The sequence below is a fragment of the Pan paniscus genome, chromosome 9 (assembly GCF_029289425.2).
Source record: "Pan paniscus chromosome 9, NHGRI_mPanPan1-v2.0_pri, whole genome shotgun sequence".
Lineage (NCBI taxonomy): Eukaryota > Metazoa > Chordata > Mammalia > Primates > Hominidae > Pan > Pan paniscus.
Window position 1 is genome coordinate 12214842 of NC_073258.2, and position 16151 is coordinate 12230992.

The 16151-nt window shown below is 43.5% G+C and overlaps 1 protein-coding gene and 1 long non-coding RNA gene across 4 annotated transcripts in view; one reads left to right on the top strand and one right to left on the bottom strand.

Annotated features, from left to right (window-relative positions):
• Positions 1-1981: 1981 nt before the first annotated feature.
• SBF2 (SET binding factor 2) overlaps positions 1982-16151 on the bottom strand; it is a 528888-nt gene continuing 514718 nt past the window's right edge. For all 3 annotated transcript variants that reach the window (XM_063608381.1, XM_003818147.6, XM_055094099.3), the window contains 7 exons: positions 14059-14186; positions 12613-12846; positions 11118-11222; positions 8307-8500; positions 7533-7620; positions 4704-4835; positions 1982-3713 (listed from right to left, as the gene is read on the bottom strand). In XM_063608381.1, the coding sequence (XP_063464451.1) occupies positions 3615-3713; positions 4704-4835; positions 7533-7620; positions 8307-8500; positions 11118-11222; positions 12613-12846; positions 14059-14186 (980 nt within the window). In that variant the 3' untranslated portion in view covers positions 1982-3614. The remainder of the gene's footprint in view (positions 3714-4703; positions 4836-7532; positions 7621-8306; positions 8501-11117; positions 11223-12612; positions 12847-14058; positions 14187-16151) is intronic.
• Positions 3635-16151, top strand: part of LOC112441166 (uncharacterized) — a 31211-nt gene continuing 18694 nt past the window's right edge. Inside the window, exons 1-3 of the long non-coding RNA XR_008620152.2 lie at positions 3635-3772; positions 6225-6290; positions 7774-7958. This is a non-coding gene — a long non-coding RNA (uncharacterized LOC112441166). The remainder of the gene's footprint in view (positions 3773-6224; positions 6291-7773; positions 7959-16151) is intronic.

Consider the following 16151-nt stretch of genomic DNA (forward strand, 5'->3'; position numbering starts at 1 on the left):
GATTTATTTTTCCAAGGTTAAGGATCATGACCCAGGACACAGCCTCAGGAGGTCCTGAGAATACAAGCCCAAGGTAGTTGGGTTAAAGGCTCTTGTTTTTATATGTTTTAGGGAGACATCAACCGATACATGTGAAGTATACATTGGTTTGGCCTGGAAAGGCAGAAGCTTACAGGTCACAGGTGGATTCAAAGATTTTCTGATCGGCAATTGGTTGAAAGAGTTATTATCTAAAAGGCTGAAATTAATTGAAAGGAGAGTCTGGGTTAAGATAAGGGGTTGTAGAGACCTAGGTTCTTATGTAGATGAAGTCTCATAGGTGGCTGCCCTTAGAGGCAACAGATAGCAAATATTTCCTATTCAGACCTTTAATAAAAGGTACTAGACTCTTAGCTAATCTCTTCAGGATCAGAAAAACACCGGGGAAGGGAAAGGGATCCTCTACAGAATGTAAATCCCCTCCTCCCGCACAAGATACAGCTTTGCAGGGCCATTTCAAAATATGTAAAAGGAATGTATTTTGGGATTAAAAAAGCTTTGATTTCCTTCAGGGCTTGCTATCTGTTATGTGATGCTATACTAGAGTCAGGTTGGAATTTGGTATTTTATTGTGACAGTCTATTTTGTCAGTCTTAAGATGTGTTATAATGTTAATGCTGGTCTGTTGTGTCTAAACTCCAAAAGGGAGAGGGTATAATGAGGCATGTCTACCTCCTTGCCCGAGCATCATGGCTGGAACTCGTTTTTCAGGTTTCTTTGGAACCCCCTTGGCTGAGAGGGGGTCCATTCAGTCATCTGGGGGGCTTAGAATTTTATTTTTGTTTACAGAACCCAGTATTCTCCCCGTTCACAGTTAAGACCTGAGGAATGAAGGGCATCCAGATACTGACACTGTGAACACAGCTTCTACTCAACCCCTAATCCCAGTTGTTTCCCTCCTGACTGAATCTCAGGGACACAGCAATGTGTAATGGTAGCTGTTGAGAGGCCTAGGACCAAGGAAAGGCTTGAGGGCCCTTGGCTAGATCAGCATGCTCTTGAGACTGGAGAACCGAAAGCTCAAGGGAATATGTCACTATCTATCTCACCTTGAGCCTCAGTGGCTATTTGGGATCCTCTTGCTTGGCTCAGAGGACTCTGGATGTCAAAGGACTTAAAGGCTCTGCCCTAGATGAAAACTTGCATTCTCTGTTGGCTACATGAGGTAAACTCATGGGCTTAACTAAGGAAGTACTGTCTAGAACTGAAATCACTGATCATTTGTACTGTTTAACTATTCCGTTTGGGAGGCCGAGGAGGGTGGATCACGAGGTCAGGAGATTGAGACCATCCTGGCGAACACGGTGAAACCCCATCTCTACTAAAAATACAAAAAATTAGCTGGGCGTGGTGGTAGGCCCCTGTAGTCCCAGCTACTTGGGAGGCTGAGGCAGGAGAATGGTGTGAACCCGGGAGGTGGAGCTTGCAGTGAGCCGAGATTGTGCCACTGCACTCCAGAACTCCAGAGCCTGGGCAACAGAGTGAGACTCTGTCTCAAAAAAAAAAAAAAAAAAGTTCCCTGAAGCAGAAAAATCTGCTGCTCAAACAGACTTCAATGTCTCATGCCTAAAATTTTCACAAATTACCATATACTCTGGGTGGTGGAATGGACCCAGAATAGGTAAGGGACTTAAGCAATTTCAAACAGCTTATTAGAGACAGTGGTAGGAGTGGCAGCACATATGAGAATCTTGGCCTCAAGTCTCTTACCTAAACTCTGCAGAAGTGTGTCTGGAACCCAGAAGCTCATGCTAACATGTCCAGTATCCCTAGTTACTTCTTGAGCAAAGGGGAGTGATGACATTAGGAGAATGAAGGAACAAAGTGGGTCATGCTTTGTTTTATTCTTGAACCTTTAGTCCCATGTATGAATCCTGAGTGTTACCCTCCTGAATGCTGTGCACTACAGAATGAACTTTAGTTCACAGTAAATGAGGGATGCTTTTTCTTAAGAAATAAATTTAATTCAAGGTGGTTAGTGAATGTGAGGCAATGTAATGCCTTCACGAAAGTTAAAGTAATCCAGTTACAAAAGAAGCACTGTGTATAGTCTCAAATAGCTGAAGGTACAATGGGCTCCATATTTTACAAAGTACAAAAAATTATTTCATATACAAAGAAAAATACAAATAATGTGCAAAAACCATTTTCACAGGTGGCAATTTATAAAATGGAAATGATAGAAAAGTCCTTCATTCTTAATTATCCCCGAATTTCTTATATATTAACACAGTTCTATTTCCTAGTGTGTAGACAATTTTAAATTTGAAATTCTGATTTATTTTTAATCTACAAAGTATTTTTCTTTTTTAAAAGGGAACCATTTCATTATTGAAATCTTATGAATGCATCAGTTAATTTATATTAAATTATAAGCAGGCTATCTGAAAAACAAGGATATAGAAATCATATATACACATTTTTGAAATATTAGTTTAGTATTTAACATATTAACATTTCAAAACAAATGCAATGATCTAGCTACCTATGACGCCAGCTGGTGTCAGTGGTTGTAGCGAAGATGCTGTTTCTGTTTGTTTACCATGAGCAAACAGCATTTCTTGGGTCTTAAGCTAAACAATCACAAGTTATCAAGGTAAAGAAAATCTAAAGACAGTTCTTACTTTTCATGTGTAGAAGTGTAGTTTGGGTATCCAGTCATGCCACAGTGTGACTGTGGTCAACACAGCCCTTGTCACAGGTGTGTATGGTCCTAAATAGCTGGCCTCTGTCTTTCCAACATCTTCACTTCATTGGGAATTCAGTGCAAGTGTTTGTTTTGTGAGTTAGTGCATTCAGCTTTTTTTGCATGTTATTTTGAAAAAGAAACTGTCAGGAAGCAGAAGATACATAAGAACACAAGGCTCTGGATCCTCAGAGCACCTCTGGTCTAGAGAATTCAGTGTTTTGGAAGTAGTGTTTTCCTGCATTGGGCTGGTCATTGTTGTACCATTCCCTGGATAATCTTTTTCCATCAGAATAATGCTGTGTGCTCCCTCTTTGCCTGCTACTGAACAATGACGTCTCTTGTTGTGAACCCCACTGGCAGAGCACGGACCATGGAAGCATCTTTTGGCAGCACCAGAGAACTGAGCATCTCAAAGGTCAGGCATTACAAGTAGATGTCTCTCATAGGAAACCTAATCCAGGTAGAATATGAGACAATCTTGGAGGGTTTTGATTTTTGCTTGTTAAACAGGTCTCCAAGGAAATTATGACCTCAGAGAACAAAAAAGGATCTATAGCTTTCATGAAGAAGGACCCAAGTAGGTGGTAGCCATTTTGCCTGGGTGAGGTTCACAGTTGGCTCAGGAGACATCTTCTGATCATTAACCACTAAGACCCTGTTAGAAAAATTTAGTGCAAGATACAGGGAGTGCATGGGGCTGTTGACCAGACCTGTGTGAAACACCTGTTCAGGTTAAGTAGATATAGCAACCCCTGCAAGAGGGGACTGGGCAGGAGAACCTCAGGCCCTGGGATAACTTGTTGTCAGCTCCTCAAGGATCCATGCTTCTTTTTCTATCTGGCAGCATGAGTTCTTCTGTTTCTTCTGCGTGGGTTTACCATGGGCATCAGGCATCAGAGATACAACTCTGGATTTTGTCCATCCATTGCTGGGCACTCTGTCCATCCTGGGCGCAGAAGTTATACACACGTTTGCTGGTCTTGAGCTACAAAACCAAATGACAGTGAACCAGAGATGAAAGGCAGGGCTGTTTTATGGATTTGGGTAAGTGGTAAATCAGTTCCTGTGACCTTTCTTTTCCATACTGCCCCAGAATGTCTGTATGAATTTTTCTTCCTCAACTACCATACTGTTATTGCCTTTACTTTTCTGGTCTCTAGAGTCATAGGGGATGTTGATAGAAGGGTACTGGCAGGAAAAGGAGACACACTGGGAGCGCCTTATTTTGCATTTTCTTAGTGTCGTCTTTGACTAAGGAGGAAGGGTCAGCAATGAATGGTGCCTTTAACCTTTCCCATGCACTGCACCAATGCACTAAAGGTGAGGGAGCTCCTTGTGCTCCAGGGGGATGCCTGAGATTCATCCATACCATAAAGTTGGCCTTCGTGTCCCCTTTCTTTAGTTGAAGCCATATTGGAAGCCCACTGTCAGGAAAACGGTCTCATGGCCTGAGCAGGGCCATAGAGGATGACCTATCCTCTTTATAAAGCCCTGCTTGACTCCAGGGACTACATAAGTCTCCTTCTATTATGTGGCCTATAAAGTGCCCCATGGCCTACCTAAGGGCTGCTGAAGATGTTAGCGTAGATACTTATCATGTGTGACTAAGGACAGTCTTTTGTGGGTAGTCAAGCATGAAGACCACTGAATACTAGGGAAATAGCATCTGTTCTTGAAAGTAGGTGGTGACGGAAATAACTGACAACATTTAACAAGGAGTTCATCTGTTTCCATGTGCGCTGGACTCCTTTTGCACAAAGCAATATGCAGCTTTTCTGAGACATACAGACAGGAAGAGAGGATAGCCTTGGGGGTCAATAATGCTGAGTTCAAGCTCTGGAACAATTCCCATAGCCAAGGGGGTCTGTCATCCATCTGTAGTCACCACCAATTACTCTGAGGGCTCCATCATTCTTGGAGACATACAGAATGATGTGCAGACAGAGCCAGGAAAAGAGAAGTAAGATCAACTTACATCAAAGAAAGCCTTGTCACTTGTGTGCTTTGGGGCTCCCATGCTGGGGCCAGCAGGGATGACCATTTCTACTTCAGCCAGATCAATGTGGCCTTTACAGCTTGTGTCCTCACCTGAGTCATAGTAGCGCAGCTGGAACCAAAAGGATACAAGTGAGATATAGGATACAAGTGAGATATAAGAGACAGAAAGAGAAAATGGCATGGCTTTTCAAACTGCATTTGAATACCTTCCTCTGTACCTTGGTTATATATGCTGAACTATGCCTGGAAGAATACACAAAAAATTAATAATACTTGTTGCTTCTAGGAAGAATTAGGTGGCTTGGAGAAAGCATTGGGGGAAAGACTTATGTACTGTTTGAAAATCAAACAAATAAATGTATTACATTTTAAAAAATAGAATCAAGGCTGGGCATGGTGGTTTATGCCTGTAATCCCAGCACTTTTTGGGAGGCGAAGGTGGATGGATCACTTAAGCCCAGGAGTTCAAGACCAGCCTGGGCAACATGGTGAAACCCCGTCTCTACAAAAACATACAAAAATCAGCCAATCGTGGTGGTGCATGCCCGTAGTTCCAGCTACCCAGGAGGCTGAGGTGGGAGGATTGCTTGAGCCTGTGAGGTCGAGCTGCAGTGAGCTGAGATCCTGCCACTGCACTCCAGCCTGAGTAAGACCCTGTCTCAAAAAAAAAAAAAAAAAAAAAGAAGTCAAGTAACAACTGTAAAAAGTATATGTAACATATAAAAAGAGGGCTAATGTTTAGTAATATACAGAACTCCCAGAAATTGATAAGAAAAATGTTCAAAATAACAGGCGAGTCACAGAGAAATACAAATGATCTATAAACATCTGAAAAGATGATCAACCTAATTAATCAAAGAAAAATAAATGACAATAAATGAGATTTCACTTTTGGATTGAGAAATATTAAAAATGGCTGATGATATCCAATAAGGTACTAGATCATCTCAAATACTGCCAGTGTGAATATAATTTGTTAGAAATTTTTTGGAGAACAATTTGGCAATATCAACTAAAATTTATAATGTTTATGCCTATTGAAACATCTTTCCAGGCCGGGCACGGTGGCTCATGCCTGTAATCCCAACACTTTGGGAGGCTGAGGCGGGTGGATCACTTGAGGTCAGGAGTTTGAGACCAGCCTGACCAATATGGTGAAACCCCGTCTCTACTAAAAATACAAAAATTAGCTGGGCATGGTGGCAGGCGCCTGTAATCCCAGCTACTCGGGAGGCTGAGCCAGAGAATGGCGAGAACCCAGGAGGTGGAGCTTGCAGTGAGCCGAGATTGCACCACTGCACTCCAGCCTGGGTGACAAAGCGAGACTCTGTCTCAAAAGAAAAAAAAAAAAAGAAAGGAAAAAAGTCAAAGAGACTGCTAGGGAATAAGCCTTATTGGGCATAATCTGTGGATTTCACTCTCTAGTATACATGGCAAGAAAGTGGTGCTTCTGATACCGTGGCTCTGACCTGAGACTTTTCTCTGTCTCTCCTCTCAGGCATGGTATGAGCAGGGCTAAGTGGAAAAAACTGTATCTTTCATGTTAAAGAAGTCCAGAAGACTGGTAAGAATGCAAGTGTAATTTGATGTAATTGTAAATTATAGAAAAATTATGACATTCTCCTATGTTATATTTAGAAGCTTAATGGAACTTTTTTACACAGTGTAGGCTCTATGATTTCAGAGTATAGCTCCCTAACAGGGCTTCCATTTGTATATTTGAACATAAATTATCTATCTATATTGTCCCACAAAGACTCTGTAATCGTTATGAAACTCCTTGAGCAGAGGAAAAGCTGGACTCCAAATACAGTCTTCATTTGGAAGGAGTCTTCTAGATGCAGGTCCAACCAAAGCACTGTACAGGAGTAACAGTTCAGGTTTTTCCTAACAGATTCCATTTTATAGATAAATGCATTGAGAATCAAAATGTGTAAGCCTCAGCCTCAAGGCTGAGTGGTCAGTCCCAAGGTGGAGTTAAGGCCTGCAGTCAGAACACAGGAGACCATGCAGCTCTCAGTAATGCAGGGTGCAGAGTTGCTGGAGGTTTGGGTAGGAACTGCTCTCCCTTGAAATCACTGGAGTAAAGACTATGATGCTAAGGATTGCAGAGGCTGCTACAGGAATAGCTAAGAACCTAACAGTAGTCAAAAGATTTCTTGACATAGTCAGCAAGGTCCAGTCTAGTACTTGCCCACGGTGAATTCCAAGTTTGGGTGGGCACATCCCCTTCTGGGGCCCCTTTACTCCCCTGTTGCTGCCATCTTTGAAGGGTAACAGTGCCTCCTTTAGTAACCAGTACAGCAGTGGGCACAGAGGTGGTGTTCGATAAATGTTTGTTTGTAGAATAAATTAATGCCCTCCGTTTTGAATGGATGCTTTCTGCTGCGAGGACGAAGGTAACTTGTATTCTGGGGAGTGTTCACAGGCACAGGCTTATATGTGCATGTGGTATGTATGCAACAGGCTGAAAACCTCAGGAATCCCCTCACCTGGGTGTTAAGATCAGGCAGCAAGAGATATTTGAGCATTAAAAAAAGAGTTCTATTGCTCTATGCTCTGGGCTCAATTGTTGCTGCCTCTGCCTGCATGTACCAGGCCGAGCTACTTGGGAAACTCCCTCAGAAGGCTATTGCCCTTACTCAGGGACATTTGGGGCCCTTGAGGAGCCTCCAGACTACATATGAGAGGCACTAAAAAAGCAGTCTGTACATGAGGAATCTATCTGTCTGCTAGAGCCACATAATAGCCAGGGACTGGGACTAGCCTAGACAGAAGTAATTTCTTTTGGCTTTAAGAGTATTACCTGATGTTTTGTTACATCCAAAACAAACCAACGGGGCTTCCAACCTTTCAGCAAAGCCCCTCTTTTATAAAGCGTTCCCTCAAAGGACCTAGAAGAAATGATGACAGGAGAGTTAATTTTGATTTACACTTACAAAATGCTGTAAAGGGGAGGGGATGTCTGTTGTTTTTGTCAAGTCTCTATTTCCCCTAGATGATTCAAAAATGGCCAATAAGAGTTCTCCTTGGATTTTTTCTGCTAGACCTCTGGGGAAAGACTGCTGCTTTCTGCTGGGATTACCACATCTGTGAGGCTTGGAATGATCAGTAGCCATCCTTTGTGCCATGTTGGGACTGACATAACACAGAGAGAGGGCAAAGCAGAGCCGGGAAGTGGATAGAAGATACTGTGTGAGAAGCTAGCATACCCTTGGCTGTCCTAGCTTATGTGAGTAAATTCCTTTTTGCTTCAGCTAGCATAAGCTGGATTTCTGATGTTTGCCACTGACAAAGTGCTGGCTAACACATATTCCCTCAAACGTTCTGGCAGACAGGAGATAGGAGCCATCAGGACTCAACTACAAATAACTACAACCTCTTCGCATTATTTTTAGTTGTAATTTTTGTTTTTTGTCTTTTCAAAGAAACATCTAAAACATTACAAAAATTAAAGCAAATCCATTTCAAGTTTATAAAAGGCTGTACTGCACAGGCCTAGCTTATTGAGGGACCTGTGGTTTAGCCTCAGGTGCTGTGGGGAAGTCTTCAGCACAGCGAGCAGGGTTCAGCATGTCACCTGTTTTCATCATTCTTGGATGTATACTGGCTATAGAGCGTGGCTGCTCTTCGCTCCACTCCATTGGATGGGGAGATGCTGGAATTGTGTTCCTCCCCCATGCTGCTGTCTGGGAGATGTAGCAGAGACCTCTTCTGATAGGAAGGTAGGTTGGTAGACACAATTCCTGGGGATCTCGACAGGTGTCTTTGGGACTGAAAAAGACAGGACAGGAGCTAGGAAACCTTTACAGACACTTAAACTACTGACTGGAAAATTTCATTTACAAATATTTATCTCAAGGAAAAAACTGGACTAATAAGCAACAATAATGTACAAAGGTATCAATCTCAGAGTTAGTTATCGTGGTAAAAAACTGGAAACAACCTACACGTCCATTATTAGGGACATTAAACAAATTATGGCATTTCCATACAGTGGAATTCTAGACAGCCATTAAAAAATGATGCTGCTATGGCCAGGCGTGGTGGCTCATGCATGTAATCCCAGCACTTTGGGAGGCCGAGGTGAGTGGATCACTTGAGTCCAGGAGTTCGAGACCAGCCTGGGCAACATGGCGAAGCCCCATTTCTACAAAAAATATTTTAAAAATGAGCCGGGTGTGGTGGTGTGTGCCTGTAGTCCCAGCTACTTGGGATGATCACCAGAACCCTGGAGGTTGAGGCTGCAGTGAGCCATGATCACGCCACTGCACTCCAGCCTAGGTGACAGAGTGAGACACTATCTCAAAAAAAATAAAGATGATGATGGTTTTTTTTTGAGACAGGGTCTCACTCTATCGCCCAGGCTGGAGTACAGTGGCATGATCTCGGCTTACTGCAACCTCTGCCTGCTGGGTTCAAGTGATTCTCCTGACTCAGCCTCCCAAGTAGCTGGGATTACAGGCACACACCACCATGCCTGGCTAATTTTTTGTATTTTTAGTAGAGACAGAGTTTCACCATGCTGGCCAGGCTGGTCTCGAACTCCTGACTTCATGCCTGCCTCGGCCTCCCAAAGTGCTGGGATTACAGGCATGAGCCACTGCGCCTGGCAGACACTGGTTTATACACAGTGACAGTTGGAAGGACATGTATGCCAACGTGGAGTGAAAAAGCAGGTTTAAAATAGTATGTCTAGAAAATCTCTTTTATATGTGAATTTATAAGGGTAAAACAAGTTTGATAGCATAGTGGTTTACTTCTAGGTTATAAATTATGGGTGATTCTCATCTTTTATAACTTTCTGTGTGTTCTTTCAAAAAAATGAACATTATTACTTTCATTATCAGAAAAAATCAATAAACTATTATTTTTCTAACAAAAAAGCATTAAGGCATCACCCACCTGTTGTCTGTCTGATAACAGCTCCTGAATTGCTATTTGAGGGTAAGAGATAGAGCCCCAGATGTTCTTTTTTTACCACAAAGGTTTTCTTCTACCCTCCATTCTTCTTGACCTTTCTGTAACATCTGACCTGCTGGCCTCTTCTTCCTGAACTGTTCTTCAGAACACTCATCTGTCCTAATTTCCCTTCTGTTGCATTTGGAGCCAGTCTGATGTGGGTTCGATTGGTGGCTCTACCAGTTGCCGCTGTATGCTCTCTGTGCCTGTTCCTTGTGTAGGAGAGGGAACGCCATTCCCTCACAGTGGATTAAATAGGATACGAAGGTGTGTACTGTACTAAGCACAGACCCTTCCACATATTATGTGCTTGATAAATGTTTCTTAAATCGGAAATGGGGTATGAGAAGCAGAAAACAGAGTATTTGGTTTTAAAATATATATATACATTTTTTTGAGACGGAGTCTTGTTCTGTCACGAGGCTGGAGTGTGGTGGCACGATCTCAGCTCACTAACTGCAACCTCCGCCTCCTGAGTTCAAGAGATTCTCCTGCCTCAGCCTCCTGAGTAGCTGGGATTACAGGCATGCGCCACCACACCCAGCTAATTTTTGTATTTTTAGTAGAGACGGGGTTTCACCATGTTGGCCAGGACGGTCTCGATCTCTTGACCTCATGATCCGCCCACCTCGGCCTCCCAAAGTGCTGGGATTATAGGCGTGAGCCACCGCACCCGGCCGTTAAAATTTTTTTTTTTTTTTTTTTTGAGACGGAGTCTCGCTCTGTCGCCCAGGCTGGAGTGCAGTGGCGCGATCTCGGCTCACTGCAAGCTCCGCCTCCCGGGTTCACGCCATTCTCCTGCCTCAGCCTCCCGAGTAGCTGGGACTACAGGCGCCCGCTACCACGCCCGGCTAATTTTTTGTATTTTTAGTAGAGACGGGGTTTCACCGTGTTAGCCAGGATGGTCTCGATCTCCTGACCTCGTGATCCGCCCGCCTCGGCCTCCCAAAGTGCTGGGATTACAGGCGTGAGCCACCGCGCCCGGCCTAAAATATTTTTATGATAAATGTTTGTTTCTTAAGTCAGAAACAGAAAAGGGACTGTGAACAACACAGGGTAGCATATTTTGTTGTTTTAAAATACTTTCTGTGGAGCAAACATGGTCTTGGCATTCCCCTCCTGCCTTATGTGGTAGAAGATCAGCTGAAACCACAGGGGCACTGAGATAGAAAAGAACCCAATAATTTTCCTTGGATTCGGGGTGCTGAGACATAAGTATTATGTCACTGTGGTGAAGTGAGACACTCAGGAAGTATTCAGTCATTTGGAACTTTCTGCCCTGGACCTCCAGGACATGACCCCTCCCCTTTCCACCCTTCCTTCTGGCCATAAACCCAGCTGGGTCTTGTCACCTGTGGCAGCAGGCTCCACCTGACTTAGCACCCTCAGAAAGCTCAGAGGTAGCTCTCAAGGGGCATTGCCAACTCACGCGATCTGTTCTTGGTTCTTCTTTAAGGTCCACGGTTACCCTTTCCCACAGCTGCTGCCACTTCTCAGGGGCTTGGTTCAATTTGTGCTCCAATTTTTCAATTTCCTGCAAAGAAATTAAAAGTTTTCTGATCAGTATTTCATAGAAATCAGGATGGGCCCCAAAGCCACACTGCTTCTGTACTAGGCCCAGATGAGCAGCATGGCCAGAGGGCAGTTGAGGAAAGTGGTGGACATGGGCCTGTGAGGTCTCCCAGCCAGGAATAGTGGTGAGAGCTCTAGTTGGTGTGCCGTACTGTGGCAAAGATGGTTTATTAGGACCTATAACTAGGCCTTTTTGTACAGGATAGCTTACATACTAGGATGTGAAATATGTATCTCAGACATCTGCACCCTTGGGCAGCCCATGGGAAATCTGATAGCCAAAGCAAGAGGTCAAGCACTGGCCCGTGGCCCAGCCCTAATAGCTGAGGTAGATGAGAAGCCAGTCCTTGACAGGAGGAACCCCTCAACTCTGATGATTCAAACCAGATGTGGAAAGAATGAACCAAGAAATGCCCAAGGAAACAGATATACCTTCTGACAGAGAAGCTGGAAATCAGGGCAGCTGCCTCTGTGACTGTATGACCACTGAAGCATACTCTTCCTGGTCAGGAAGCCAGATGGGGAAGACTCTTTAGGAACTGTCTGGCCCATATCAGGGCTCAAAGCTATTCCTCAGGCTGGCTACTGCCAGGAGGGGTTGGTTCCGGAACATTCCTTGCAGAAGATGGTTGGCAGCACTCCCATCAGGCCACTGACTACCCACACTTCTGACCAGAGGAAGTAAAGCACCCACAAAAGCCACAGCCAAGGCCTGACTAAGGCTGCTCGGGCAACTAAAACAGCTGGGAAGCTGCCGGAAGGAGTAAATTGCTCCATTTGCTTGATTGCTTTCTTGTAACGCTGGAAAATCTTTTTTTTTTTTTTTTTTTTTTTTTACTGAGATGGAGTCTTGCTCTGTCACCCAGGCTGGAGTGCAGTGGCATGATCTCTGCTCACTGCAAGCTCCGCCTCGCAGGTTCATGCCATTCTCCTGCCTCAGCCTCCCGAGTAGTTGGGACTACAGGCGCCCGCCACCACGCCTGGCTAATTTTTTTTTTTTTTTTTTGTATTTCTTAGTAGAGATGGGGTTTTACTGTGTTAACCAGGATGGTCTCGATCTCCTGACCTTGTGATCTGCCCGCCTCAGCCTCCCAAACTGCTGGGATTACAGGCATGAGCCATCGCACCAGGCTGGAAAATCACTTTTATTGAGACTCTTTTCCAGTAGTGAAGCCTGGTCCCCCACTGATGATGGGGAGCAAATCTGGTTTCTTCATAACCATAACCCTAGCTACCATAACCCTAGCTCAGAGTAAGGAGAGCCATGTTCAGAAGTTACTTAGCCTGGTTCCTTTGCCCTCATGCCTCCAGGGCCCCTGGTGCCCCTAGGTGTGTGTCTACAGTTGACTTACACTGAAAAGGCTGGTGAGAGCATCGGGCTGAGTACAGCTGACATCATCATAGCATGGCCACACTGTTCTCCTCTGGCTCCGTGGCCCAGCTTCTCCAGCCAGGTCAGAGTCTTCGGAGGGGAAGTGCTTGGGGGTTAGCATCATCCAGTCATAGGAAGGTCCTGTGGACAGGGTCTCTTCTATGTAGTAATCCCACTTCTTGAGGCTGGAGACATTTACATTGGGCTTTAGAGCCTGTTAAAGAAAACAGACATATAGTTTCATCTTGACCCCAAAGTACCCCAAGCTCACTGTCAGGCAAACCCCTAACATTTATAGAGTCCAGGGGAGGAAGAGTATGAATGGAGTTCAAATACCATATGTCTAAATATTTAAAAGTCATACATCAAGATAAATTATTAAATAAAACATTCTCCAATCCTCCCTCCTACATTGAGAAATGTAACTTCCTAATGACCTAGAAGGTCAAGTTCAATAGAGAATTCTTGGATTCCTCAGAATTTTATACTAACAAGTGGTAGCACTGGAGGAGCTGGCCCCAGCCCCCTGTCCTTGGCTTCTCTTCTCCACCCACCCCATCTTACATTCTAAGGGTCTTAACGTGAATGATTATGTATACCCCAGCCCACAAAGTCAAACTCTGTCCACTCTGTCAAACCTGCTACTTTTTGCCATTCTTTGGGCCTTGGGGTCCATGCACTGACTTAGGAGACTGACTTGGAGAAGTAGCCTGGTGAGCAGCCTGAATTTGGGCAAAGAATTCTGAAGTACCCAGACAGAGTATGGTTTAGATGAAGGAGGGGCATCTAAGCATGTACCTTTGGTTTCTTGTACTGCTCACCTCCATGAGGAGGATGCAGCTGGAGGAAGGCCAGACTAGGGTTCTATGATTGGGGCCCAGGGGAGGGGCCTCTCTTGGCCCTAAGTAATGGTGGAACTGCTTATCAGACCAGTCTGTTCCATTCCAGGGCGTGTGTTATGTAGATGTGCATGGTGGGGCAGGTGCCCCGAGATATGTTATCCTTCTTGGGCTTGGCTCCGAATATCTCTGCTTCCTGCAGGGGTCCTTCCATGGCTTTGGTACAGATGAACTTAAAGAAACCGTTTCTAAAGTATTTTAAGGTTTTTCAGCTTAGACCACCTGTTGATATTTCAAATTTTGTTAGTTCTTTCTTTCTGGGGAAAGGTGCCTTGCTTTGATTCTTTGCAAGTTTTCCCTTCTAGGTTTTGAGAGCCAGCTCCTAATTTTTGTGGCAAGAATTTAGGGAACAGTCTCCATTTGTGTCACAACCCAAACCTATAGTGTCTCAAACTTTGAAACAGCTTTTTGGTATGAAACCTAGTCCAATGTTTATAAAAAGCTTAGACTGCTTATATATGTTAAAACTAAGGAAAACCTTAACACAAAATTTCAGAAAATGAAACATAAATGATTTCTTACTCTACCTCTATTTCCAATGGTGAATATAAATAATTAAAGAAAATGGGACTCCTCTTGTGCATTCTGTCAATACATTCCCAAATACAGACTCCCTTTTTGGCATGCTTTTCTCCTTTATCATCAAATAAAGTTCCTGTAAATTAAAAAAATCCAACAAAACAAAATTAAATAAATTCACACTTTGCCAAAAAACGTATGATGCATGCAGCAGATAAAAAAGTGGAATTTTTTTATGGCTTTAAAAACAGCAACATTTGTGTGAAAACCTTAGAAAATAACTGCAAAGCTAAAAACCGGAATGAATTTCATCGCTACAGGGAAACAGATCCAGATGGAGGAAACATCTGATAAAGTTTGCCTAAGCAGCCAGCAGTCTATCAATCATGACTCTTCCAACCCTCATCCTGCATCTATATCTAGATTCAAAGAAGTCCATGCAGGAGGCAGTCTACACTTTTCAAGAGAAAATGGAAGGACTTCAGAGTTGATTTGATGAAGCTCAGTAAAAAACATAATTTTATGTTTCTCTTTTAAGTTGTTGGCTGTTTGTTTATTATGAAGCCATTTAAAGAGTTTTCTTGTTTAGCAGTGTATATATACTGCAGATCATGGTTACTGAGACTTTAGATGACAGAAGCGTGTAGTCTGTGTCCTTGGGTGACTTAAAAATAAAAGCAGAACTTTTATACCTTTTTCAAATAGTCAATCTATTACTAACATGAGCCCACTTTGTTTTTAATAGGGAGGAAAATGTGTTGGGGTGAGGCAAAAAGTAGTTCTTTAAAAGGCCATGAAGGGTGTCTCAGCAGTGGTGTCTTGCTTGGAATGAAGTGACATAGTCAAAATCAACATGCATTTTACCAGTTTATCAAAAAAAAAAAAATGACTCAAGCCCAAGATGGCATGAAATTCTATAATATGTGGGGCCCCTAAGACTAATTAACAGTTTCTTCTCTACCTTTTAACTGCAGGGTCCAGTGCAGTAGTTCTCAACCTTGGACATGCATTTAAAAAACCAAGGGCTTTAAAAAAATCCCAGTGTCCAGGTCTCACCTCAGACCAATTAAATCAGAATCTCTGGGGATGGCCCGAGATATTAGTTATTTTAAAAGTTCAAGTAACTCCAATGTCCAAAGTTGCAAAAGCTCTAGGGGTTGCAGTAAGATTTTGAAAGCCACCTTGTATATTGCTCCATTTGGCGCCTTGAGGCATGGATTAGACTGAAAGGCTGTGTGGTAGTCAGCCCAAGTTGAAATAGGCTCTAGGCACCTTTGTAGACAGAAAGAGAATGAGCTGAAACCAGAAGAGGAGATGCAATACATGGCCCTCTGTTCCTTAGGGCTGTTGTAACATTTTGTAACTGGAACCAAGTCCAATGGACTTTTCTTACAGTATCCATATGGCTGGCTTAGGGCAACATGTACACATATAAGGAACATCTTAAAAACAGTCCAAATCAGACAGCTAGTGCCAAATCCTGTCAAATTATAACCCTATAATCCAGTATGTAATAATCAACATATTAAGCTTTTAGGACACAGGAGAATTCATTGTGTTTAAGTTTTTCTGATAAAATCTTAAAAATTATGACTCAGCGTGGTGCGGTGGCTCACGTCTGTAATCCCAGCACTTTGGGAGGCTAACGCGGGCGGATCACTTGAGGTCAGGAGTTTGAGACCAGCCTGCCAACATGGTGAAACCCCATCTCTACTAAAAATACAAAAATCAGCTGGGTGTGGTGGCAGGCACCTGTAATCCCAGCTACTCGGGAGGCTGAGGCAGGAGAATCACTTGAACCCAGGAGGTGGAGGTTGCAGTGAGCTGAGATCGTGCCACTGCACTCCAGCCTGGCAACAGTGTGAGACTCCATCTCAAAAAAAAAAAAATTATGACTGATGAATTCTACTAGCAGTGGTTGAGATTACTTACTCTCCACTTCGTCATTTTGGCAGATAGAGGGTAGTTACCTTCCTAAACAAGGTTTCACTGTAGGCTTGATAACGAGTGCATCTACCAGAACACAAGAAGGAACAGACTTCAAGTAGGCAACCTAGTCTGGACTAGGGACACGAAACTAGGCTTCCTTGATGTTGATTAG